Genomic DNA, 25,176 nt, shown 5'->3' with positions numbered 1-25,176 from the left:
ACCCAGGGTTGGAGGCGCACATTGACTGTGACTGTGAGTGACATAGTTCCGGCCAGGTCTCCAGAAAAGTATATTTGCCAGGCATCTCCGGGTTTTCGTTCTGGTCTCTCCGTCTACGCTAACTGTAGCACAGCCTAAAAAGTTGCCTGACTGCGACAGTGAGTGTAATGTAAAACAAAAGCAGCACCCCATTTCCAAAAGAGAAAAAAAAATCGTTCTTGATGTTTTAGTGGAAGTCCTGCCTATAACAATGGATGAACGAACGAGTGACAGCTCGCTGGAAAGCAGAAGGAAAGATGACCGTCGCTCGTCAAAAAAACACAAATACCGTAATGAAAACCGACACAAAAAGAAAAGCCACAGGCAAGAGTCGCACATCTCATCTGACGATTACCGACCCAAAGAAAGAAAGCGGCATAAAAAAGAAAGTAAAAGGGGTTGTCGGAAAGAAAAGAAACGCAGAGACGGGGAGCGGAGCATTGGAGACTCGGATCCCTTGCGTCGAAATGCTCAACTTGCCGATGCGCTGTTTAACGTGTTGGAGTTGCACCCTTTAATGGCTACTGATCTTCCTATTATGTTGGTCCGTCTAGGAGGAGGGGCATCATTCGACTTGACTTCAATGACCGACAGGAGTGCCGCGACCTCTCTTGAGAATCTATTTGAGCATTTGGAGGCTTTTGGAATGCATCGGGACTCTTTTGGTGCATGGATTTGGAAAGGTCCACCGGGGGCAACAGTAATACAGAATTAGTCCTCGTGAAAGTAATTCGAACAATACTGGATCAAACCGGCCTAACGATAGATTCCATTGTCAAGTTTGAGAAAGTCGAAGAAAGGAGAGAGGACAAGGCAATTGTAAAGCACCAAAAGTCGTCAAGCCGTCAGTCAAAAATAGACAAAGTCCTGACAAGTAAAGCAGAATCTATCCTGGGCACTTCAAAGGACAAAGGGTTGCAAAACGACTTGATTGTTCTCTGCAAAATGATAATGAATGGGGAGAACGTTGCGCTAGATGGATTACCGGACAAAAATCTTAAAGAGTCTTTGGAGTCTCTTTTGCAGCAATGTGGACTGGAAAAGGCAGAAATTGAAGACTCTGACAGCGAGGAAAACGAAATTTCTGAGCCAATCTACGGATACGGGCTACCTGAAGATGGCACTGAAGAAGCCTTGCGACAGCTGAATTTGATTGTATATGCATGCACTTCGTTTGCAGCGCGGGCTATGAATGACCGCCGTCCTTTAAAAGGTCCGTTACTGAATCCCACCGATTATGAGAAATTAGACCAAATGGGAAAGAACAAGGAGGGTGAGCAGGACTCGAGCGACGACGAAGGACCAGCTCCGCTAGGAGCACAGTCGAAAGAATCGGCCTATTCTACAGAGGCAATCTTAGCGGAGGCAAAATTGCGCGACGTTGAAATGCAGCAAGTCAAAGGCATTGCTGTTGTCCGGGAAACAGATCCATCGATTCGAGAGGAGTGGATGCTTGTTCCAGGTAAATTCGACTTTCTTAGTTCTATCAAGTCTGGACAAGCTCTGAAAAGCCGAACATTTCGGGGCGAAAGTAAGTCTGCACTTGACACGAGAGTTTTACCCGTCAATCCAGATATTCAAGCTGAAATGGATTCTATCATGCAAGCCCATTCTGATGCACGAGGTCCATCCCTAGTGGAGCAACATCGTCAAAGAAAGGCTGAAGTGGCGGCCGACGCCGACGACAACAAGTCGTGGAAGTGGAACCGGGATAATGATTTGGATTCGGGACGACGAGTGGATAAAAACGCGTTGAATATGGTACTGGGAGGTGCAGTAGAAGGTCTCAAAAACAAATTTCAAGGCGGGTTTTCTGGAAGATAATTATCAGAGCGCGTTATCGTTTAAGCACTCTTCGCTTTCGTTTACGTCTCCTAGGTTTGCTGAATTTTTTCTTCAAGTCCTGAAAGTATTCGGTCAGCATCTTTTCGACTTCGTCATCGCGTCCCTTACGATAACCAGCCATGAACTCTTTCAGTGATGTCGACATGAGTTGCATCGCTTCAGCAGCATATCGTTTTAAATCTTCAGAACTATTGATGCCAGTTCGCTCGCGAACTTCTTTTCGTAGTTCCAAGGCTTCATCCTGGACGAATAATGCATTCTTTTTGGCGTTTCGTACAATCTCGTTTTTCTTGCTCTCAGCGTCTCTCTGCAGCGCCGACGCAGTCAATCCATTCGTACTGCTCTCTTCCGGGGTTTCCACGAGCAAGCCACGACTCGAGAAGAATCCTTCCCAAGTCAGCCGGTATTGGGTCACAGCATCCGAAATAATGAGCCAGACTGTTTTCAAGTCTTTTGGCCATTTCATTTTATCTTTTTCCTCTTTTTTGTCGTATCGGTACGGATTCGGGAACACGATATCTATTATTCGCCTCGTGTCCGTTTCATCGATACTTTCCTTTGCAGCTTCTTTGCGCAAAAGCTTTTGCTGCAAAAACAGTTTCTTTTGTTCTTGTCGCTTTCGTCTTCTCCTGGCCCGACCTGAATTGTACGTAAAGAAGTCCGTATCGGAAGACGTTGAGGAGAAGTAGCAATTGACAGTGAATGTGTGCTGATATGCTGGCTGGAATGATCTAGTCATCAGACGAGTCGCAAGCGCGACGGACGGTGCTGCTGCCATCTGTCCCGTAGCTTCCACTTCTTACACGAGTTAGTTACTGAAAGCCGTATGTATACAACATTACTTTATGTTGGATGCATCACTTTACAGGATGGATGCGCAACGGATGGTCAAAGGTTAGGACGCGATGAACCGCTTTCCTTCTCCCAATCTGTGGACTCTCTACGGTGTATTGTATTGTCATTTTACACGTCCCTTACAGCGACACAGTATTTATACATCTCATTAGAGGACGACATTGATGTTTCTGTACAATCGAGTAAAAATTCATCATATCACGGTTTGTGTTTAGGCTGACTGTGAATAGTATTCGTAGCAAGCTACAAACGTCAGAAGATGCCATCACCATGGAGGGCCACAAAACCGTTACACAAGGTCGATGGACGTGGGTATCAATAGCAATCAAAGTCCCGCATCAACATTGGGCGGGGTAGAGCGAACAATGAAGCGACTTACCGGCTGCTTGCTCGCCGCTTTTGCATGCTGTAGGCTAGGTGGAGCCACAGCCTTTTTGTCGGCATGGACTAGAAGCAGCCTCGAGCAATCTCATATTCCTTCCTTCAGTTCTCGCCGCGGACGCATATCATCGTGTGAGCTACACATGAAAGCATCTTCTCCACCTCCTTACCCTGTTCGAATAACAGTCATGGGAGGTGGCAATTTCGGATTAGCCCTCGCCACGGTCGCCGCTCGGAAAGGAATACCGACTACACTTTTAGTCCGATCCGACGACATTGCACAGTCCATCAACACCAATCATACTCATCCTCGGTACATGAAGGATATTGTGCTGCCGGCTCGAATTCGTGCCACATCAGACCCTGAAAAAGCACTTTCAGATGCTACTTACATAGTGCACGCTGTCCCTGTGCAATACAGTCGGGCCTTTTTGGATTCTGTCAAAGAGTTCATTGCACCCAACACGCCCGTTCTGAGTGGCTCCAAAGGTATCGAAACTTCTAGCCTTGGTTTCATGGCGGATATACTGAAAGAATCCTTGGGACGGGACCGTCCCTACGCGTTTTTGTCGGGACCATCTTTTGCCCGCGAAATTTGCGAGGGAGTCGCGACCGCTGTGGTTGTTGCTTCGGAAGACCTCATGTTGGCACGAGATTTAGCGGACCTCCTTAGCGACGACAATTTCCGCTGCTTTACTTCACGAGATGTTATGGGGGTTGAGATTGGTGGCGCCGTAAAAAACGTCATTGCTTTGGCGGCCGGAATGTGTGAAGGTTTGGGATTGGGAACGAACGCCATGAGTGGACTGGTTACCCGAGGCTGTGGCGAAATGCGACGATTGGGCTTGACCTTCGGAGCGCGACCCAGCACCATTGCTGGCTTGTCTGGTATGCACACAAGGACGTTGCTAGAGCGAACTTTGGTTTATATTGCTCACACACTCAATTTCGCAGGTGTCGGTGATACGTTTGGAACATGTTTTGGGCCACTGTCGCGCAACCGCAAATTCGGATACAGGCTTGGGAAGGGAGAGACCATGGAAGAAATCAAAGCATCATCCACGGAGGTTGCTGAAGGCGTAGATACAGCAATCGCACTCGTGAATCTAATCAAAACAGAATGCAAGGGATATCGACTAGACCTTAAGTTCCCAATACTTTTTGGCGTAGCTGCTATTTTGGAAGGAAATCTGACACCGAGAGAAGGTCTGATAGGGATAATGAACATGCCTTTTCAAATGGAGAACTTTGACGAACGATAAAGAACCTTTTTTCGTGCAACTTTCATAGCGTCTTATCAATAACTGCTAAAGGTGAACGTTACTGGCGGCCATTTCGGTGGATCGTAGCCCTTACCACCGATGGGCGAGCATCGTAGCAACCGCCATGCGGTGAGGATGGCCCCCTTACCAGAACCATACTGCTGGATTGCCTGCACACCGTATTGGGAGCACGTGGGCACGAATCGACAGGCTGGAGGAAGCAGAGGCGAAATTACCTGTTTGTAGAATCCAATAGACGCAATCATAGCAGTAGACATATTGTCTTTTTCCAACTCCGCTTTCTCGGCTGACTCCTTTTCCACGTCCTGACTGCCTTCTGACTCTTTAGCTTTCTTGTCCTCGGCCACCCAAAGTGGTCTACCGAGTCCATCAGCCATTGCTCGGTGAGCGAAAAAGATTCCCACAGTCGTAACAGGATGTTTTCTTAGCATTCCGTTGATGACAGGAAATAGCAAACTCGAATGACCTCGCTGCCTTGAAGTCTGTCGGGCTATCAGAGCTATGGGTGCTACGGATGAGTAGCATACTCCACAAGCGGCATCTACTTCGAAAAGGGGAAGCAGGAGGTAACCGAGCGTTACAATAGCCATTACAGCTGGAAGAAAGCTTCGCAATGTAATCATAATTGATAGGTGAGATTCGCATTAACTGTAAGCATATTTGTATTTATAGTTAGCAGGCACAGTATACATCTTTGCTACAAGAGCTCTTCGTTGCATTGCGACCGCGACCTTTCGACGATCCTGACCAATGTAATTGACTGCGAAAAAATGAGGTCAATATTCTATAGTGGCGTTCGTGCTTTTTAGGTTCACATTCCAAGCTCATCGCACAACCCGAGTACCGTGCCCTTTCTTTCGCTCCCCGTTTACTCCAATAGGCACATCACAGTCAGTTCTCGCCCTTTACGCCTGCTCCGAGGATACAGTTCGTCGATAGAGTAGAACGCACTCAGTCGATAAAATGTTTATGTGTAAAGCGCAAATTCCGAGGATTAGGCAATTTGTCTCCACTTGTACGGGCCCACAGTCTTCGAGATGTTTTTCGTCGTATGGTAATAGTTACGCAGGTGGCGATGGCAAAAATTACGGAGAGAGCGTCCGTTCGTACCCGCAGTACACGGTTTTTGGCGAAAATTGCCTACTCTCCTTAAAGATACTCCTGCCATCCTTTCGTATTTCGCGAAACAATGTCCTCTCCTTAGACAACAGCAAAAAAGGGCGCATTTTGCTGGAGTTTGTGCCTCGGCTGGCGGATGGTATGTTGCAGCAATAAAGCTACCTTTTGTACGGGATCACTCTTTTTCTTATAAATTTATTCCCGACGTACAGGAACAACTGCCCGGGACCAGCATATTCGATTCGGTCTTTCGGCAGAAGAAGTGGGTTTGCTCCTTGACCAGCTTCCCAGTCATGAAGTTGAGTTATCGCGTCGCTCCCCTCCGCCAAACGGAGAGCTAGGTCTGTCGGCAAGTGCGTCGTTATCGTCTGCTCCTGCGAAAGTTTTGCGAATCACTCCCGGTGAAGGCGGCACCACAACGTATTGTATCGACCACGAAACGGACGGTGTGGGAGGTCAGATACCATTTTCTGGTTCTAACAACGTTGCGGGTCCCTTGGAAGTAACAGTGCACCTTGGGGAACATATCGTGATGACGGAAATTATGCGGTCTTCGATTCCAACTCTGGTAGGATGGACAGCTATGCTGGACGCGGCAGAACTGAAGAATATGGAAGACGCCAAAGCCGGAGTTGGCAAGTATGCGGATAAGCCATTTGATAATTACAATTAATATCGACAATCGTAGCTTGTCTTGTGAATTTTATGTCAAAGTCCGATCCATCCAAGCAGCTCACGTCGATATGGATCAGCAATGTCGAGGCAATCCTTACTACTCTCGTATTGCAATACCGAGTGGATTTTTCCGAAGCACGCGCGCCATACTTTCGAAATTGTCCTTGACTGCCTGCGAAAAGCTATTAAGTAATTTGCCGGGGCCAAAGACAAAGAAGAAACTTGACAGTGAAGGACTGACTATCCATAGTGTTGGCGCTCACAAAGAAACCATTCTCAAAATATTTGGAGTCATATAACGACGGTAGAAACATTGCTTTATTAGTGCTCAGCAAACAAGCACTGCAAGACGAAAAAAGGGAAAGAGAAGCTGGGTGCCATGGGGAAGCAAAAAAAGACATCAGGAAAAGGCGACTCTCCAACGACAGCGCGAACTGGGCCTGCTGATAACGTTCCACCCGCTGAACAACATGCAGCAAAAAAGCTTGGAGAATGGCTATTGCGAGATCGATATGTATTTCTCTGGATAGCGGCTTGTGCCGTACTAGGAAGTGTCGTCGGATTTATTGCTGGCACTGGATCTACGGGCTTTTCGGCTGCCCCTGTAGAGCCTAATCTACGACAACAGAACCTGGGCGATCGGATCCGTTCAAATTCGCTTTTCCAACTCATGACATTCAAAAGTGTCTGGGATGATTGGCTCGATCGTTTTGTAGTTTGGGCTATAGAAACGGAACGGGATTTAGAAGCTGCGGAATATGCTAGAAACCCTTCGCATCCTCGCATTTTCGCTGTCCTCCGCGAAGCGGTTGTTCGAGAGAAGGGCGGCTACGTTCATCCCGACCTCGGTTTTTTAGTACCAGCGCCGTCAGGTGCGGCTCGAGGACTCGGTATGGTTCGAGACAGTTACCAAAAGTGTCAAAGTCGGTGTCTTCCAGGGACGGCCGAAGAAAAGGCACGGGAGAAGGAAGAAAGACGTGTTGCACAGTCCAGTAGCGAGACCTATCCGTTACCCGACAATTTTCAATACCGCCAAGAAGAGATTCTTCTAAAGATTCCTCTCAACTTCCAAATGACTCGTAGATCTGCAATGAACCTTTTATCAGGACTGATGCCCGCAACAATACAAGAAAGAGATAGCCTACATGAATTGGATGACGCAGTCCTTTTGGCGCTTTTTCTTGCACACGAACGCGGCGTAGGTAGATATTCTCGCTGGACTCCATACATTGCTTCTCTTCCGTCAAACCCATCGTGCGGCTACTCAGAAGCAATGCGACCGTACATGCTAGACGCTATTTATGCACTGAGGGAAGAAATTGGCGTTGATGTACAAGGATGGCCTACTGAGCTTGACAGAGCTAGCAAGTACGCGTATCGAATTGCTGAAGCATTGAATCTCCTTTATGGCCCTCATATACAGTCGCCCATGGCTGTATCGTCATTGCAGAACATTCAATGGGCTCTCTGTCAAGTTGCTTCGCGGGCTACGGCAGCGAAAGAAAAGTACGGAGGTCTGCGACTCGTTCCCATGCTTGACTTGATTAACCACGATGAGAATGCAGGAGAGTTCATTGAACTGAAAGGAACAGAACGCGTGAAAGACCACCACTTCATCGATGCAACAGAGGACGATACCGGTGCGTTCGTCGTTCGTAGTCTTCGGCATGGACGAAGAAAGCCTTTAAAAAAAGGCCAAGAACTTTTGGCCAACTACAATGTACCAGATTATTCCCCATTAGATTGGTTTGTCTCTCTTGGCTTTGTACCTCCGGAACGTTGGTCGCCGTGGGAGAAGATCGAACCTGCTTTTCCTCGCGTTAGGCAGGATGGACCTTTTGCAAAAGAGTCAAGCCCAACGTCTGACCTCTGGGACAAGCATGGACCTGAGATCTTGAAGAGCATAAAAGACACAGAGCTGTGATTGCTCGTAAGTATTTCTTTGCAATCCTTCATTTAAAATTATATCTATTATTATGATTTATAAGGTGAGGAGCCATGAACTTAATGTAAACGTCGCGAAGGAACATCACAAATGTAAAAGCAGTAATGGATGAAAAAGCGCTAGCAGAAAAGTTTTCCTTCAGCATGAAGATACATTGTAAACAAGGAATATGATCTCCAGTGTTTTCAGGAAGGACAGCTGTGAAGATATGAGGTCTGGTACCTCTGAGGAATCAGTAGGACCAACTCATGAGCTTTCCGGCTACCACAGCTTACATTGATAGTTCATGTATTCAAGTATCAAACTTTCAAAAAGGAAGCTGTCGCACCCGATGTGGGGATCGAACCCACGACCACACGATTAAGAGTCGTGCGCTCTACCGACTGAGCTAACCGGGCTTTTCCTGGAGGTGCCAGTTAAAAAAATATATAATCAAAATCTCTCGTCGAAATAAAAGCGACTCCATTTACTTTGACTTCGTTGCTTCTCCTTTCGTCGACTTGATATGTGCGGAACACCATACTAGTCCTGGCACTGATCGGTCCAGCGCCCACGTTAGCTTATAAGATAAGCAGCCCTGGCATTCTACACACCCAAAATTTGGGAGCTGTTCTAAGATAACGTGGCTTCCGTGCGACTGCTATCTACCTTTGCTTGTGTAATGGTGCTTTGGGGAGGGCTCCGGCCAATTCTCTCTCGCGTTCTACTTGACTCGGCCGCCCTGTTTGGCCTAAGCGTATCGGCAGGAACTTCGGAGTGTACACGAAAAAACACCGTCGTTCTGGGACTGACATACATTGGAACTTTTGTTTCGGCCGGGCCCACAAATCGTTGGACTTTGACACTACCAATGGTACCATTTCTGTTTTTACAGCTAACGAGACGATTATCTCTCTCCAAGAAAGGCGGATGCTGGTTTCACCGAATTGTCGATGGGTTGAGTCTATTACTGATCGTGTCAGCCGCTACTTTATCGATACTCTTTCCAGCTGTAGAGCTTCCTGCAATCAAAGGTCCCTACAATGTAGGCGTGGTAGATTTTTTTATGCCAATAGAATCGTCCAATATCGCAGGGAGTGTTTCAAGAGAGACCTGTGCTTCATCTTCTCACGTTTCGGTGCGATTACTTTATCCTACCAACGAAAAACCCGTACGGATACCATTTTTAAGACCTGACATTGCAGCTGATTACTGTCAACAATTTATGAGCTTTGGAGCCCCTCCGCCTTTGAAAACGTTTGGTTGGCTGCTACACACGTGGCGTCTAGCACGAATGCAAGCCAAACCCCACGCTTCGCTTTCAGATCATCCTGACGCCTTCCCTCTAGTTTTATTCTCTCACGGTCTTGGAGGCACAGCAGAAATTTACAGTTACCAAACCATGTCTCTTGTGGCGCACGGTCACATTGTGTTGGCTGTGAACCACCAAGATGGAAGTGCTCCAGTCATAAGGCAAAGAGACGGGAACATTAAGCTGTACGATCACGAACTTCCGAAACTCTGGGCTGGAGGCAACCATGTCGAGTATGTTCGTGAACGTCGTGCACGAACTGATCTTCGTGTGGACGAGTTGGTGGCAGCTGCGGAAGGTATGCATAGATTGAATGAGAGTGACCTGGCCGAACTCCTACTGTTCGGTCTCTCCTTCCGTGATCGCATCCAGATAGATCAAACATTTTTTATGGGGCATTCCTTTGGAGGAGCAACGGCGCTGTCAGTGGCAAAGCGGCGACCTGATCTTGTAAAGTCCGTGATTGCACACGAGCCAGCCGTTGACTGGATGCCTGATGATGCTCGTCGCTCGTTGTTCGATCTAAAACGATTAGAAGGACTTTCAACTAACTTCACGGGAGGGACCGGAGGTTTTCTTGTCGAATCTTCAGACTCAGAATCATCTATTCACGATGTGGACCTGCTTATACTTTTCTCGGGCGAATGGCGATCGAAGAAATGGGGTTGGAACCATGTTCTAGAAGAGATGCATCAGGAAGCTCGGTTGGGTCGGGAAGGAGGCTACTCTTCCTTTGCTTTTATAGATGATGCACACCATACAGAGTTTTCAGACACTTCCATGATGTTGCCGTTATGGCTGGCACGTCTTACCAATATAACAGGGCCAAGGAGTCCCTTGTCGACGGCGAAAGAGATTCATGAGCGAACCTTGGTGTTCATGCAAAAAGTCAATCTATAGGGACACGTTGACTGTAAGAAACCATCAAAGCTCTAAGTTTGAAACTGTTTACAATACAGAATGACGGTGAACTGTTTCCTATTTTAATAACCACCTTCCAGAATCCACATTCGCCACTGACTTTAGTAGCCTGCGAAAAATCGCGACATCAGTGTTTGAGACGCTTTCAAATTCCTTCAGCAAATCATCTGTTGTCGGTCGATAACGGTACACGTAATCTTTTATTTTGGCCAAAAGCTTGGCGTACTCTTGACTTTCGTCGGATGGAGGCAAATGGTTTCCGCCGGAATGAACAGCGTTGTCTCTTTGGCGGATAGATGCTAACAACGTTCGCGAACTAAGGCTGTCTTTCGAGTCGACCATGTGCATTTTGGGAGTTCCAAAGCGTCTCTGTTGCGTTTCTTCGGAGCCCGTCCAAGTTGGGACGAACCGCTGCTTAGTTGCGACACTTTGCTGTAAAGCGTCGATAGCTTCTTTTGCAACCCTTTTTGCTTCCTCTTCCATTTCCCGTAGCGTTCTTGACTTTTTCGTCGAGTCGATTTCGACAAAATTGTGATCGAATACTCCCGCGAGCCCTCTACTCCTCATAACTGTTTTTAAAGCTTCGTCGTTGTCAAGCGATGGTTCATCAGTCGGATCTTCGTCGATATTAACGACTCCACCATGGCGAGTTATTGCTCCAGTTTCTGTGAGGCCTTCCCCTCCAGATCGAACACTCCCAGCATCAGCTTTCAAAGTGAAAAGATCCCGTAAATCTTTCTGAGAAAACAGGCGACGCTGCCTCGGATCCTGCAACACTTTGTTAGAAAGCGCAGTTTTAAATATTTGGCGTTGGTAGATTTTTTCCTCGATAGTCCCAGCAGTGATCAAACGATAAACTGTCACTTCACGCTCTTGTCCAAATCTCCAAGCGCGTTCCCTGGCTTGAGCATCAGTCTGCGGATTCCAATCTGGATCATATAGAATGATTCGATTGGCACCAGTCAAGTTGAGCCCAACACCTCCAGTTCGGGTTGTGCATAGCATTCCAAAATAGGACTCATCTGAATTGAACTGATCCACCAATCGTTGTCGTGAAGCGACGTTGGTATTGCCATCGAGTCGTCCAAATTTCCATTCTTTCAACATAATCAAGCGTTCAATGATGTCTAGCATTTTGCGCCATTGACAAAATATCAATACACGATGTCCCTGTTTTTTCCACAGCGGAAGGATTTTGGACAGGACCTCGAGTTTTCCAGACCGCTCCACAAGCGATTTCTCCTCTCCAATGTCACTGTCAAGGTCTGACAAGTCTTCGTCGAGGTCGCCTTGATTCACGTAACCGTTCCGAACAAAAGACTCAAAAGAAGCCTCGTCTGGATCACAAGCCAGATCTGGATGATTGCATATCTTTCGTAGCATTGTGACTGCAGCAAAGAGTTGCTTGGAGCCCTTCACAACTTTTGTAACTTCGTCCGACAGCAAGAATGCCTCATAGAGAGCCCGCTGTCGTTGACTTAGCCGGCAAAAAAGCACATGCTCGGTTTTACCAGGCATTCGACTTACCTCAATAACGTCCTTTTTCTGACGCCGAAGGAGATAGGGATTGATCAGATCTCTTAAGACCATGGCGCAGCGGTAGGCAAGCTGTACTTGCATGGGAGACGCGTTGGAATATCCTCCTCGTTTGATGGTATCGGCGAACTCTTGTTCAAAAGCAGGGAGAGTGCCGAGTCGTCCTGGAAAAACAAAATCGAAGAGCGACCACAATTCTTTTAGATCATTCTGAATTGGCGTGCCACTCATAGCCAACCGGTGAGGAGTCCGTATTCGCTTGCAAGCTAACGTTATGTCTGCGTCTGGATTTCGAATCTTTTGCGCCTCGTCCAACACAACGTACGACCATGCGTGTTCCGTGTAAATATCGGTATTGCGGCGTACGTTTTCATAGGTTGTAAGCACGACATAACCCGTCCCACAGAAGGAGTGGGAAGGTAACGTCTCCAGGTCTTCTACGTCTATAGGTTCATACAATCGATCAGCTCTGACTCCTTTCAGCCACTTTGCTAAAGATTTCAAAAGACTCGCGGTTATATTTCGTGACGATCCGTCACCTTCCCCAGATTGATGAATTAAAATGCGCCGTAGGCCAGGAGCCCAAACAGCCAACTCGTTGAGCCAATGCTGAAGCATGGTCGCCGGCGATATAATCAAAACAGATTTTAGCTTGCGTGAAGCCGCCAAGACTCCAATGAACGAGCTCGCTTGTACCGTTTTTCCGAGCCCCATTTCGTCGCCAATGATACCTCCAGCTTCTTCCTGATGTAACTTCCACATCCATTTGAGTCCTATCCTTTGGTATTCGAATAGACGATCGTTGAGCCAGGCAGGTATGTGCAGGCCACCATGCAATTCCTCGTCCCCCGGTAGTACAGCTGCTGAATCGCGCTCTTTCATTTCCTTCATGCGAGTTAGCCCATTTTCAATCCAGTCATCCACTCGGTCTTCGTATGACGCCTCCTCTAAATCATCGATGGATGGAGCCATTCGAAATACTGGTGTGTCTCCTTTTCGAGCACCTTTGCTTCGGACCATCGCAGCCCTCGGGGGTAGCGTCCGCGGTACCGGGCGATCGTCTGCCCCGATTTCAACCGTGTCGACCGCGGTTGATTGGCTACGCGTCGACCGACGGCTTCGTCTTCGGTGCTGACACTGATCCATGTGTCTAGAGAGGGTAGAGTCCAGTTTCGAAGGGTCGTCCACCAGCAAGGCATCCCCACACAAGGGACAAGTTAGAGCCGGTGCCGAATCCTGGCCGTTTTGTTTCTCTACCACAAGATTGGAGTCATCCGCAGTTGGATTGTTAACCTTGATTGCCCCATTATCGTCATTATCAAATTCCATTTCTGTGTCCGTCTCTTGATCGCCACTAACATCGTCTTCCCTCAACAGCAGTTTGCGACGATGCTCCTTCCGTCGTTTCCTCTCTAGACGCATTTTTTTCAAATGTTCCCGGCGTTGCACAAACTCTTCCTCGTCCAATAGTCCTTGTTCTCGGCGTTTGCGTTGCATCATGGGAATACGTGGTCGTTTGGCCGTGGGCGAAATCGACATCGGGACGGCAGCGTCCATCGCTGCAGTTTCGCGTCGACGCTCGTCCGTGGGTGTTTGTGGCGCCGCAGTGCGTACGGACGACAACCTGTGCGTGGGCAATTCTTCCGGTGACACCCGCGCGACGTTCTGGAGAAAGGCCAGGAGCATTTGTTCCTGGAGTAAGAGGACGTGACGTTCGTGTGCGGTACGATGAGTGTGACCGTCGAGCAAGGCTTGTCGTGTTTTTCCCAATACGGCGTGCACGTGCGGGAGATCGGAGGGATTATAGTGATCGGCGTTTGAGGAGGCTATCGAGACACCGGGTGCCAAGTCGTGCAACGCGGGAAAGCCCAGCCCGGAAAGACGGGGTGCCAACCGATGGGTCGCATCCCGTATCACACGGTCTTCGTAGACATCTTGGTCGTGCAAAGCAGCATCTAACGACGCTAGTACCGCTTGTTCGTCGTCTTCTTCTTCTTTGAAAGGAACGGAGGATGATTCTGATTTCGCCATTCTCGTGAGTGTTGGGAGGATCCCTTCGGTAGAGAGAGACAGGTGTGCGTCGGTGGTTTGTTTTTTTTGTTCTCTTCCACGTCCAGGAACGGATCGAACACGGAAAATCCAAAGGTGGATCGTTCCCACTGCCTATTGCTCTCTCTCTAAAACTACCCCGGCAAGGATCTATTCGTCAAAGACGTTCGTCGAATCTCGGGGGTTCGTAGACGCGTTCCGATCCATTTATTACCGGTACATTACAATATCAGAGTTCCGTTCTCGTGTGTTCCTCGCTCCTCCGTTCCATCGTGGGCCGAAAACTAACTGTAAAACCGATGTACATCCGCGAGAAAGGTCGAAACCCACGGGAAACCCTTCCGAAGAATTGAGTGAGCACTTGGGGAAATCAGGGTTTGCGTTGGCACAGAGGAAACGTCCGGCGGCGGACTGTGTAACTTGGCGACCCATTGCTGTACCGGTGTGACACGTTCTTCTCCCCTACCCTACCTTGGATGCGATATTCCGAGTCGAGACGGCACGATAAGTGATGGATGTGAGACTAAGAATTGCTTGCTTTCTTGCAGTACGTTTCCAGCAACACCTCTCCACTTTCTTTTCCGACGACGCGTTCGTCCCCGTCTACCGGAACGTTTGTTACACGTAGTCAATTGTGCCACCTTTCGCTGTACTCCTAATTGCGCTTGCGGCCCATTGTACGAAAAAAAAACGAACATCCACCACGAACGGTTCCGATAGTCGTCCTACTCATGACCTCGCCTTCCCGACGGACGTCGTTCGACCCGGACACGCTTTTACCTCCCAGTCCGGACCCTGCGGAACGACCAACCGTCCCATCCTTGTCGTTGGCAGCTTTGCGCCGTTCGTCACCCCACGATCCATCGCGGACACTGCGTGTGACGGAACAGGAACGTGCTTCTCGTACCACATCCCCGGCCCTACGCTTGGAACGGCTGCTCACCCAACGACCACGATCGAACCCTCGAACCCGGACACCACTGCGTTACGAATCACCCCTCGATCCGTCCGCATTGCGCCGCGAGAGTCTAACACCCGATCCCGTGGAATCCGTGCACGAAAGTCGACGGCTGACCATCCGACCCTTGGCCGGGAGTCACGTGGGTACCTTACCAGCGCGGGTAAGTCGAGACGGGCACAGTGTACCCTGTTCCCCTCAATACCTTCCCCATACCGCAATAACCTGCAGTTTTTCTCACTCGGTTCCAATACTTGATCAATGTTTTACTACACAGGTCGTGGAGGAACGCCGCGCGACGCCAAAATCCAGCAAGCAGGGACGCTCGCATCGCACGGTGCGCCGCTGGAACAATGATCATTTCGGGAGCTTGGCGGCGGAAATTAAATCTTCGTCTCATCGCGCAGCGGAAGCACTCCTGTCCTCGCAACAAGATGCCCACTTGTATCGAGACGTTTACGATCCCAACGAGACCAAGTCCAAATCAATGGAACGGTACGTGACGGACATACATACATACATACGGGTGTTGCGGACAGCCCCTTGTTGGTCGTATCACTCACTAAATCGGTTCTCCAATAGATTCATGACCGACGTCAAGTTGCGAAACATTCGGGAACAATTCTTCGAAGGCGAGTTTGCGTCCGTAACGCCGGTTGTCCCACTCCGTCCGCATCGTTCCAACCCGACTACGGCTGCCGACCAGATGAACCGTATCGACAATCGACTCCACAAGGTTGCCGTTCGGGCCTGCCGTAATTCGGGACCCGCGGCTACCGTAGTTGACCGCTTCGAAACGTTTGTAATAGCGACCTTTCTCGGTTCCGCACACACGACAAGACTCCTCGAAGAGTCCTGGTGGCACGATTTGTTGCTGCAAGTCCCGACAGTGCGACGCAAACCAGAAAACACCCCGGCATCCTTCATGGTACTGCAGTTTTATTTTGACCCCTTTTCCTCCACTGGTGGATTTCACCGTCTCTTGCTGCACGCCATTTGTCAGTTCCACGGGCTCTCGGCCATCTCGAATATGGTGGACGTGGGTGACTCAAAACAAGCGCGCGCCTTGATCGTATCGGGGCGACTTACGGATGCTCCGCACCGGATGTTGCAACATCTTATACGGGAGGACACCATCAAAACGATTGATCATGTGTCGTCGGAAGGCTTGGAACCCGCACGGCCAAAACTTGGCGTTGTGACCGTTTCAGAGAATTGAATTATCGACAGTGCATTTGCAAACCGACTTTCTCTTGAGCAAATATGTTTTGGTTACTATTATTAGCATTCTTTCAAACGACTTATGATATTCCTATATTCTCTTTCGCGGAAGTAGTGCACTGTCCTTACAAAAATAAAAGAGATCCTGCCGGGCTCTGAAATAGATCATTACCGACTTGGTTCTTCGGCGGACACAACTATCTTCGTATGTCCAGTCAGCTCCGTTGTCGATTGATCGTGAGTCGCATCATTCAATTCCTTCCATTTCATCGTGCTGTCGCCGATTTGCTGGGCAATATCCCGGGCCGCATTCGGGACGCCCTTGGCTTTGGCCGCGTTGGACAGCATTTCCAACTTGGCTGGGTCGTGCAACCACATGCAAACTTCCTCGCCAATGCCAATCGGATCGGTATCGGCGCAATACGCTCCAAACCCGCCATCGATGACATAATCTACATTTCCTTCCTCTTGACCGGGCAAAAAAGATGTAAGCATGACGGGAAGAGACACCGCAGCTGCTTCCGAGATGGTGCCCGGACCAGCCTTCGAAACTAGTACATCCGCGGCAACCATGTATTCTGCCATGCGTGTGACGAAACCGAGTCCTGTCACAATTACTTTACCGAGTGACTTGCTTTCGTAGCCATCATGTACAGGAGATTGGATGGTGGTATCTGAAGGAATAGACTGGTTGAGGTCTACTTCAGATTTCTTTTCTTCACCAACGGAATCCGCAGTTCGTTTGTGGTCCGAGTCGGGTAACGGTGTGGATACGGCATTTTGCAGGTTCTTGGAACTCAACATGCGCCTGATGGAACTGGTGACGGTACCGGCACGGCTTTCAATACAGCCACTCGTTACCAACCCGTTTCCACAGGCATCAGAGAAAGACATGGACATGAGACTGCTAGAAATTCCGTTCCGTTCCAGGGCACCGTTCCATCGATCAAAGACCACCTGCCAATCTCGCGTTGCTAGTTTGTGTCTCAGTTTTTCATTACGACCGCAGACCACCAATACCAGAGCATCAATTCCTTGCAAGGCAAGCTCCACGTACAGCGCATCGACAATATTTGATAATGAACCAACACCTTCGCCACCTCCCATTACCAAAACGGTTTTACGATCTGTACACGGTAGTTTCAACTCTCGGCGGACTCGCTGTTGATAAGCGCGTCCTGCTTCCGAGTGTCGGACTCCGAGAAGGTCGGCTTGAATGGCGAAATCGTGGCGAATGGGCAAACCAGCCAGTATTATTTTTTCCACTGGAACCTTACCACGTGCCATGGCGAGCTTCTTAATCTGATCGGATCCAACAAACATTTTTTCCACACCATTAGCGAACCACAGGCAATGCGCCGAGCCTAAATCCGTTACCACGGTAAAAATAGGCAAGTGTTTGCCAGTGATGTGTGATATCTTCGAACAACTCAAAACCGGCACGTTGGTCATAAGGGGATGCACACTGATAACGACATCCGGATTGTAAGACTGAATTCGTTTCCGTACTGCACGTTCGCACATGAGTTTCAGGTGAGCATCGGCGAGCATTTCAAACGCCCGGGAATTCGAGACCGTGTACACCAGCTTCCACTGGGAAGGATGTGCCGAAAGGTGCTTGTATGTAGAAACCAAGGAATTATACGGCGCAACGCCGTCTTTTTCCACAATATCGAGTAAATCGTACGTTGTCCCAGGAAATAAAAGCTGGAACTGATTGGCGAGCGACTCGGCGCTGGCGCGGTGGCCTCCACCGGTGTCGGACGAGAGGAAAAGGACGTGGAGACCTTTCTCTTTGCGAGATTTCGGTATACTTGATGCCGCCATTTCTAAACCAGCCGATACATTAGGCTCATCCATCGTATTGGAAGACATTGTAGGAGCGGTAGCTGCTGCGCCCACTTTCATCTAAAGGTGTCAAGAGCAAAAATCGATGTCAGAGACGGGAGAGTTTACGAAAGCAACGCATTTTTGTGTAGGAAAATAAAAACCAGATGCGAACGAAACAAATAAAACCCGGAGGAAGGAGATTCCTTTCGCTCCGACTTCTATTTTTAGAACGTATATACTGTATACGAGACCGTTAAAGTGGAATATTTCAAATGCGTGACCCAATCTGTCCGATGTCGTCCGTTCTTACACACACGCACCTGCGGTTGTTCCAAGACGACCGTGGCTGCATTGACTTCAACGGAGGAGACAACTTCTATCGAGTCCCCTTCAATCCTACTATCTTCCTCTATCTGGGTTGAGAAACCTGTAGCCATAATTCACATTCAGTTCAGGAAAGTAGACGAAACGCAGGCCACAACCACCGACCAACCGAAACACAACGGCATGTATTTGAATAACTTGGGTGCTCGGCGTGCGCCTTGTTTTGGCAATACATCGACGAGAGCCGGCAACTTACCTATCTGTCCAGCGTTCTCATATTCTGGCTAATAGGACTCGTTCACGTATTCGTCCGTGTCGCAGTCGATTAACGTGTCAAAACTCCGGGTCCCCTAAAACCCCAGTGTAGGGTTTTGTTTTATAATACCGCGAATCAATCTCTTTCGTTCTTACGCTGGTACTTTAAACTATGACACCTCTAGATTATTTTTCGATTTACTTTTCCTGCGGGTGGTAATGCCGGTCAAAACAGAGAGAAACTGTAAACTTTCTCCCAGACGCAACAGCACGCACCTAGGAAAGCGTATAGTGTTAACCTTAGAGATCAATGCTGTCCGGAGAACGTGGATCGTTTCTGACCGAGGCAGCGAACAAAGACTTTCTGTATAAGGGCTTGTTGACATCCAGAGTCGGGAAATGATCCTCCGAATAAATAGGTGCGATTCTAGCTGTTTCGACGACCGTCATAATATCGTCAGTGTGGGCACTTCCATCTGAGCGACAATAGTCTCCTACTGGAGAAACGGCTACCCTGAAATCACTCACGAGGATGAGCTCCGAAGCAAAATCATTGGTCACTTCGTTTACAGCATACGGCAATTGAGTATTCCAGTTCTCTTCGGAGGAGATGTCTCCGCCCGAACCAATGTCTGTATCGTCGGAAGATCCAACTCCATGCAGAGGAGGAATCTTGCTTCCGAACACGTAGCCATGGGAGGTAGTCGGACTCTTCCGATGATACCAAACTACGAATAGGGCCATACCAGCCACTGCAGCGAGTACAAACAAAGTCAAAAAGGTGATTCCTGCCGGAGCTATGTTTGTGTCACCTTCGCCTTCATTGCTCTGTTGGGATTGTAAAGAGCCAGCTTCCAGTGCCACATATTTAGCACGTACTGTTTCGCTTGACTCGACGACAAGAGACGATAACGTCTGAGTCAAAATCACTTGAATTTCGTCTCGAACTTGAAGCGCATCAACTTCGACATCTTCTTCAAAAGAGAGACGAGCGGTGGCGTGACGGCGGTAGCAAACCAACTCATCCTCTAATTCAACTTCTGTACACGGTTCGTCATCCAGTATTTCGCTGTCTACGATAGAAATGCCTAGAAGAGTCTCAGACATGCTCAGACGTCGCTTTCTCAAATCGCCAAGGGGGCAATTCGAGAGTATGAGATCGCGGAGAAGAACAGCCTGAGCTGAAGCATCGAGTTCAGAGCCTGCTTGGAATGGGTCGACTTTTGCCGGCACAGTCATCTCATGTATAAAAATAATATTTTGATGGTTGTCTGTCGTGTAGGATTTACCATCCGCAGCTGCAGCACATGCATCGTCTAGAGCAGAAGAAGGAGATGGATCGGCCACTTTTGTTGGAGCGATAGTACTATCTCCAGTGTCATCGGTATCTACGTTGTGGTCAGTCTCATTCAATACTGTTTCGACGCCCCCGTCCGGTTTTATTGTTTCGGCCACAGGGTTGGCTACGGGAGCGCCAGTAGCAACCGGTTTCAGCTCAGGCGAGGAAGGCACCAGGGTAGCTTGCGTTGCTATAGGACTAGTTACCGGTAAGTCTATAGCAGCCGGATTCACTGGAGAAGAGGAGGGAGCCAAAGTAGGTTGCGCTGTATTTACATCTTCAGCTACTGGATCGGTTAGCGGTGGGGGTGTAAAAATCACGACCACGGGGGAAGGGGATGGTGCCACGAAACTGAGTACGGGCGCGGCTGTAGCGAGCGTATTCACCGGGGAAGGAAAAGGTGTCACCAGACTGGTCACGGGTGGTGGCATCACATTCACCGGGGAAGGGGCCACCGGACTCGCTACGGGTGAGTCTGTAAAAACCATGTCCACTTCAGAAACAAAGGGTGCCTCTGTTACAGGAATTGCAACGTTATCTCCACCAGCAATTATGTTGTCATCACTACTTTCGCTTTTCTTAGTTCCTTTCAAAAATCGCCGCGATGAATACAACGAACTGCTCTGGAAGGGATCACCTACTGCAGACACCTTTCTTGAGCCGCCTTTAACGTAAGCAGAAATCGTCAATGGCAGAGTCAACAAGCAACACCAAAGAATTGTCATTTTCGACAATAGAATCATAGTTGAATGTAACAGCAGAAAAAGTGGAGCACAGGAAATAGAGCAGTACCTGTCATCAAAGGAACCGAGGACACCTCTTGTGTGTCACGAAGAACAGTTTTTTGTGTGCCGGAGTCGGCCATAGTAAGTCGAAAGTGTGAGCGTCGAAGTCGTGCAAAAGGATGAAATTCAAACGCTTAGCAAAGGCATTCCGGCGCGGGAGGTGATGGTTTTTGGTTTGATTTAGGGGGACTTAGAGTCTCTGGGAATCAGAATTCTATTGAACAGCTTGCACTAATAGCAAAATAAACAGGTAAAAAGGTTATTTACGCATTTTTGCATATTTTGGATCTTTCCATTTAAGAACATATTCAAACTTTTCGTTTATTTTTCAGTTTGATAGTCTTAGGAAACTTCTTTGGATACCTGATATCTTATTCATATGCAATATAACCAGACCACGTATTGAAGAATTTTGCATTTTCAATAAAATATTGATTTTGTTTAGTCAAATCGAAATTTACAGTTGGTTATGGAATTAATATGATCACATTTAGAGAAATTCCATGGAGATTCCTCACTCTCAACCATCCCGGCAGCTATACCGTTAATTCTTTCTGTCGTCATCAAGGATGATCAACATCGACGAATCTCACAAGAATCATAACATTACCAGTCAAGTCAAGTTGCTTTTATTTTTCACCAACTATGACACCTGTAAACAACGGTCCCTTTAAGGGTGCACGTATTGCTACATTGGCTTTGGCAGCAAAGCTAAGGGCGCCAAACGACAGAATTGGCACAGGAGGAGACCTACAAAGAGATGGTGCTTGAGTCAAGGATGCGCTCTCCTCTGTTCCTAGGCGACAGCGGTTTGCTGTCCTGTACTGTCTAAAATTAGCGTCAGTCGTCAAGTCGAAATTGAGCTAATTCAAGAATGGGTTTCCACTTTGTAAGATTAAATGTAGAAGCCCCTGGGGCTCTCGTGGAAGCAGCAAACCACCGATTGACAGTCCTTTATAAGTAGCCTGTAAAACGAATTAAGCCATGTTTTGTGTAAAGAAACGGTGGGACGATCCCTCCGTGCATACAGATGTACTGTCACCCATAATTCGGATTTGATCCGCGTCTGTTTGAATATCAGCTAACGCTTCATCGAAAGCTACGTTGTCGATATCGCCGCGAAAAATCTCGCGTGGAATGGATGAATTGTCAAAATCGTCCTCGTGGTCAATTTCCGACTCCAGGCCCTCTTGCACTGCAAAAAGTTCTTGTGATGGTTTGTGCACATTTCTCAAGGACCGTTCTTCCCCCGAGTGCTCCTCGGTGATGCCGGTCGACTGAAGACTTAAGATTTGGTGGCTTTTGAGCCGGTCACTCTCGCGTTGCTTTGTTCGGTACCAAGTAACAAAAAGAACCGTGCTGGCAACAGCAATAGCAGCGACTAGACCAACGAAAACAAATCCAAGCGGCTTGACTTTATCGCTGCTTTCGTCTACCGTCGCACGGGATGAGTCCGAGCCTGTATCGCTGCCTGTATCGGACGTGGTTGCGGCGTAAGAAACGCTCACTACCGCGTCCGAGCCAGCGGCAACGGAAGCTATGCTGCTTTCTACTTCCGCTAGCGTGTCTCTTTCAACTTGCGCGGCATCGATTTCGGCCTCTTCGTCGAAAAAGAGACGCACCGCAGCTTCACGACGAGAGCAAGTAACAACATCCGTATCCGGCGCAACGCCTGTACACAATTCCCCTTCTAGAACGGTGCCATCCACAATTGCGAGTCCCAAAACGTCGGTGACTATTAGATGTCGACGAGAGTCGGTTGCACAGGTACTTACAGCCAAGTCACGAATCAAAAATGACTGCATGGAGGATTCAATTTCGTCGCCAACCACATTGGGGTCGGCCGATGCAATCGTGACCATTTCGTAAACAAATGCCACGTCCTGTACTCTTGCAGTCTCAAACACCCGCCCTTCCTTAGCAGCCTCGCAAGCTGCTTCCAAAATCGCTGAACCAGTGGGAGCCGGAGTTTCCGGAAAGACCTCAACAACTTGTTCTCCTTCCACTACCGGTGCAATGGTCGCAAAAGGAGAAGCTACCGGAGCAGCCGTCACTGACACGGGAGCAGTGGTCGCGGGGACGACTGGAGCCGGAGTCGCGGGGACGACTGGAGCCAGAGTCGCAGGGACCGCAGGAGCAGGAGTCGCGGGGACAACTGGAGCGGGAGTCGCAGGGACCACAGGAGCAGGAGTTGCAGGGACCACAGGAGCAGGAGTCGCGGGCACGACTGTAGCAGTCGCCGGAATCACGGGAGCAGGCGTCGCCGGAACCGCGGGAGCAGGCGTCGCTGGAACCGCGGGAGCAGGAGTCGCTGGAACGACAGGAGCAGGCGTCGCGGGAGCCACTGGAGGAGTGAGTGGAGAAGCAACGGGGGGTGCAGGTTCTGTAGTGGGAGAAATGGGAGCCGCAGTGAGAGATATTGGAGCGGCAGTTGGAGAAACGGGAGAACGAGTTGGATTTATGGGTGTTCCAGTCGGAGAAAAGGGAGCATGAGTTGGAAAAACGGGTGCCACGGTAGGAGAAACGGGGGAAGCAGTCGAAGAAATGGGACTGCGAGTGGGAGAGAGGGGTGCCGGCGTTGGAGAGAAAGGTGCTGTCGTGGAAGAGAGCGGGGCAACCGCCGCGAACAGCACCTCCTCTACGTTCAGTTCCTTACCATCATCGTCGTCATTTTCGGATTTCATGCTTTTCTTGCTCTTCTGCAAGCCACGTTTGAGGGAATGGACGAAGGGTGAACTAGAGTCGTAGCGTTCCACGTTGACGGTCGCAAGGCGACTGCTGCGCGGTATTCCTTTGACGCTCGAGACGTTGGACGCTGCCAATGCAGCGCACATCAACAACAGCACCAACCGTGTCAACATTGGATGCATAGTCATCAAGAGAATAGGTTCCACCAAGTAACAGTTCTTCCTATCACAGAGATTCCAATCTATTTTCGGCCACCCAAAAAGTCACAAATCACCGTGACAGTAGCAGAGAGGGTTAAAAAGCACGAGTCCTCGGTTTCGTCCTCTCATTCATGTCAGAGGTCGGAGGCAGTGTTGGTGCGTGTACGATCACACAAGTGCACGTTGCGTAAGGGCCTAAAACGGAGAGGAGACTGTCAAAACTAGTAATTTTCTATTTATTCTTATTGGGGACGTTTGCAACGGACAGACAAACACGTTAGAAGGGGCGCGAATGCCTTTCAAACGAGTTTTATGGCGTATAGTGTACGCAAAATTCATCCTGTTTAAAAAGAAAGCCGTTCCGATTGCAAAAGCTTTCCGCAAACGGAAACTCCAGTCACGTGTACGAGTGGACGGACGACGCAGACGCGACCCTATCCGTCGCCCTCACCCCGAACCCGAACCAACGAGGATCGCGCATGTGGTTTCGTGGTCTTGCCTCTCGTCACGTTTCCCACCTTTGACATCCCAAAAAGAGACACAGCCTACGCAATTTTCGAAGATCGATTGGCTTCAAGAACGCGTATACAAGCGTCACGACTCCCCAACATTCGTTTGCTGATTTTGAGCAATTTGTTGGTGGCGCATCTCGTCCAACCGAAAAGAACACTCTCCTGGCGTGCGCGGAAAGGAGGTAGAAGGGATCCGATTCGCTATGGTAGAAGCAGTCCGTGATACGATTCTTTCGGAAAGCCATCACGAATGGCCAGCGCTCGGAATGGAAGCGTTATCCGAAAGCAACGGTAAGAAATCAGTATCTATTGTGGAAGACGCCAACGAAGATTGGGAACTTTTGGACACTAGTTTAGATCAAGAAGCCGTGTTTGTCATGAGTGACGAAGCCATGGAACCCGCGGCGAAGAATCCCAAACGACTCAGCCACTGTGCATCTTCACCGGACCTCCGACGACGAGGGTTGACGCAAACAATCGACGAAGAAAATATTGAAGACGATTTCTCGTTAGTTTCACAACCGGGATCCGTCTTGTCCATGACTACGACGGGATTTTCCTTCAAAGACGCAATTCTGTCGCCCGCTGCTTCCATCAACGGAGATTCGGAGCAAACCGAAATACCAGTGGAAGGAGGTCTTCCGCGAAAGTCCTTGTCTCCCCAGCGTATGAAATCAAAAATTGTCGTCAAGCCTATTCACCGTTGTGCAAAATCGATGGTAGACTTACGGTCCCTGTCACAAATTCAGGAAGACGACGACGAGGACGAAGTCTTGGGCGCAACGGATGCCATGGACTTTTATCATCGCAAGGCTTTGGGAGCCAAAGGGCGGTCCAATGGATTAAAACTACGACCAGATGAAGCAAAACGTAAACAGATTACCATGCATAAGAAGAATTTGCAAAGACAAGCCAATACAAGCAGAGGTTAAAAGAATCATATACACAATCATTACATTTCATATACTGCGAAAACTTGCTTCTGGCGCGGCGATGATTGATTGGTATGACAACTCGTGAATACTGGAATAAGTTGCGCAACGGAAGGAGGATGTTGTTTGCAAAGTGCAATACCATCGGGTAGTTTTGGAATGACTGTTAGTGCAACGATCTAGGTGTAGTCTA

At 48.8% G+C, this 25,176-nt stretch overlaps 12 protein-coding genes across 12 annotated transcripts; 7 read left to right on the top strand and 5 right to left on the bottom strand.

Moving 5' to 3' along the window:
* Window positions 1-169: 169 nt before the first annotated feature.
* PHATRDRAFT_42920 (predicted protein) lies at window positions 170-2,020 on the top strand (the record flags this gene model as incomplete). Its single annotated transcript, XM_002177275.1, has 4 exons — window positions 170-722; window positions 806-1,570; window positions 1,613-1,815; window positions 1,844-2,020. Exons 1-4 carry the CDS (start codon window positions 251-253, stop codon window positions 2,018-2,020), a joined length of 1,617 nt encoding a protein of 538 aa, XP_002177311.1. The 5' UTR covers window positions 170-250.
* A 1,243-nt stretch (window positions 2,021-3,263) lies between these two features.
* On the top strand, window positions 3,264-4,382 carry PHATRDRAFT_8975 (predicted protein; the record flags this gene model as incomplete). Its single annotated transcript, XM_002177274.1, has 2 exons — window positions 3,264-4,008; window positions 4,075-4,382. 2 exons carry the CDS (start codon window positions 3,264-3,266, stop codon window positions 4,380-4,382), a joined length of 1,053 nt encoding a protein of 350 aa, XP_002177310.1.
* Window positions 4,383-4,417: 35 nt separating this feature from the next.
* PHATRDRAFT_9606 (predicted protein) lies at window positions 4,418-4,660 on the bottom strand (the record flags this gene model as incomplete). The annotated part of the gene is made up of 1 exon (XM_002176766.1): window positions 4,418-4,660. The coding sequence occupies one exon, from the start codon at window positions 4,658-4,660 to the stop codon at window positions 4,418-4,420; it is 243 nt and encodes an 80-aa protein (XP_002176802.1).
* A 706-nt stretch (window positions 4,661-5,366) lies between these two features.
* PHATRDRAFT_32031 (predicted protein) lies at window positions 5,367-6,195 on the top strand (the record flags this gene model as incomplete). The annotated part of the gene is made up of 2 exons (XM_002177273.1): window positions 5,367-5,661; window positions 5,735-6,195. 2 exons carry the CDS (start codon window positions 5,367-5,369, stop codon window positions 6,193-6,195), a joined length of 756 nt encoding a protein of 251 aa, XP_002177309.1.
* Window positions 6,196-6,461: 266 nt separating this feature from the next.
* On the top strand, window positions 6,462-8,121 carry PHATRDRAFT_42918 (predicted protein; the record flags this gene model as incomplete). Its single annotated transcript, XM_002177272.1, has 1 exon — window positions 6,462-8,121. Exon 1 carries the CDS (start codon window positions 6,577-6,579, stop codon window positions 8,119-8,121), a length of 1,545 nt encoding a protein of 514 aa, XP_002177308.1. The 5' UTR covers window positions 6,462-6,576.
* A 552-nt stretch (window positions 8,122-8,673) lies between these two features.
* Window positions 8,674-10,413, top strand: PHATRDRAFT_42917 (predicted protein). Its single transcript, XM_002177271.1, has one exon. It carries the CDS (start codon window positions 8,804-8,806, stop codon window positions 10,331-10,333), a length of 1,530 nt encoding a protein of 509 aa, XP_002177307.1. The 5' UTR covers window positions 8,674-8,803; the 3' UTR covers window positions 10,334-10,413.
* On the bottom strand, window positions 10,396-12,709 carry PHATRDRAFT_24775 (predicted protein). The gene is made up of 2 exons (XM_002176765.1): window positions 12,430-12,709; window positions 10,396-12,324 (listed from the first exon to the last, which is right to left on the bottom strand). The coding sequence occupies exons 1-2, from the start codon at window positions 12,650-12,652 to the stop codon at window positions 10,412-10,414; spliced, it is 2,136 nt and encodes a 711-aa protein (XP_002176801.1). The 5' UTR covers window positions 12,653-12,709; the 3' UTR covers window positions 10,396-10,411.
* A 1,961-nt stretch (window positions 12,710-14,670) lies between these two features.
* Window positions 14,671-16,116, top strand: PHATRDRAFT_32027 (predicted protein; the record flags this gene model as incomplete). The annotated part of the gene is made up of 3 exons (XM_002177270.1): window positions 14,671-15,060; window positions 15,175-15,392; window positions 15,480-16,116. 3 exons carry the CDS (start codon window positions 14,671-14,673, stop codon window positions 16,114-16,116), a joined length of 1,245 nt encoding a protein of 414 aa, XP_002177306.1.
* Window positions 16,117-16,394: 278 nt separating this feature from the next.
* Window positions 16,395-17,945, bottom strand: PHATRDRAFT_9619 (predicted protein; the record flags this gene model as incomplete). Its single annotated transcript, XM_002176764.1, has 2 exons — window positions 16,395-16,748; window positions 17,076-17,945. Coding segments are annotated over 2 exons (1,224 nt in total), but the record flags the coding sequence as incomplete, so codon positions are not given.
* Window positions 17,946-18,827: 882 nt separating this feature from the next.
* On the bottom strand, window positions 18,828-20,591 carry PHATRDRAFT_42914 (predicted protein; the record flags this gene model as incomplete). The annotated part of the gene is made up of 1 exon (XM_002176763.1): window positions 18,828-20,591. The coding sequence occupies one exon, from the start codon at window positions 20,589-20,591 to the stop codon at window positions 18,828-18,830; it is 1,764 nt and encodes a 587-aa protein (XP_002176799.1).
* Window positions 20,592-21,610: 1,019 nt separating this feature from the next.
* PHATRDRAFT_42913 (predicted protein) lies at window positions 21,611-23,634 on the bottom strand. Its single transcript, XM_002176762.1, has 2 exons — window positions 23,101-23,634; window positions 21,611-22,656 (listed from the first exon to the last, which is right to left on the bottom strand). Exons 1-2 carry the CDS (start codon window positions 23,525-23,527, stop codon window positions 21,629-21,631), a joined length of 1,455 nt encoding a protein of 484 aa, XP_002176798.1. The 5' UTR covers window positions 23,528-23,634; the 3' UTR covers window positions 21,611-21,628.
* Window positions 23,635-24,254: 620 nt separating this feature from the next.
* On the top strand, window positions 24,255-25,012 carry PHATRDRAFT_42912 (predicted protein; the record flags this gene model as incomplete). Its single annotated transcript, XM_002177269.1, has 1 exon — window positions 24,255-25,012. The coding sequence occupies one exon, from the start codon at window positions 24,255-24,257 to the stop codon at window positions 24,981-24,983; it is 729 nt and encodes a 242-aa protein (XP_002177305.1). The 3' UTR covers window positions 24,984-25,012.
* Between the last annotated feature and the right edge of the window lie 164 nt (window positions 25,013-25,176).

This window comes from Phaeodactylum tricornutum, chromosome 1 (genome assembly GCF_000150955.2).
Source record: "Phaeodactylum tricornutum CCAP 1055/1 chromosome 1, whole genome shotgun sequence".
NCBI classification, from domain to species: Eukaryota; Bacillariophyta; class Bacillariophyceae; order Surirellales; family Neidiaceae; genus Phaeodactylum; species Phaeodactylum tricornutum.
The sequence above is the reverse complement of the archived record's forward strand: the minus strand, read 5'-3'. Positions and strand labels throughout refer to the sequence as shown.

Excerpts from the sequence above, each read along its gene's own strand:
- PHATRDRAFT_42917 (XM_002177271.1), top strand. The coding sequence starts at position 8,804 with ATGGTGCTTTGGGGAGGGCTCCGGCCAATTCTCTCTCGCGTTCTACTT.
- PHATRDRAFT_24775 (XM_002176765.1), bottom strand. The coding sequence starts at position 12,652 with ATGTGGAAGTTACATCAGGAAGAAGCTGGAGGTATCATTGGCGACGAA. Across the intron at positions 12,325-12,429 it reads AATTCATCAATCTGGGGAAG|ACCTGGAGACGTTACCTTCC; the intron begins GTGACGGATCGT and ends TAGACGTAGAAG.
- PHATRDRAFT_42913 (XM_002176762.1), bottom strand. The coding sequence starts at position 23,527 with ATGACTATGCATCCAATGTTGACACGGTTGGTGCTGTTGTTGATGTGC. Across the intron at positions 22,657-23,100 it reads AACACCCATAAATCCAACTC|TGGAAGGAGAACAAGTTGTT; the intron begins GTTCTCCCGTTT and ends TTGCACCGGTAG.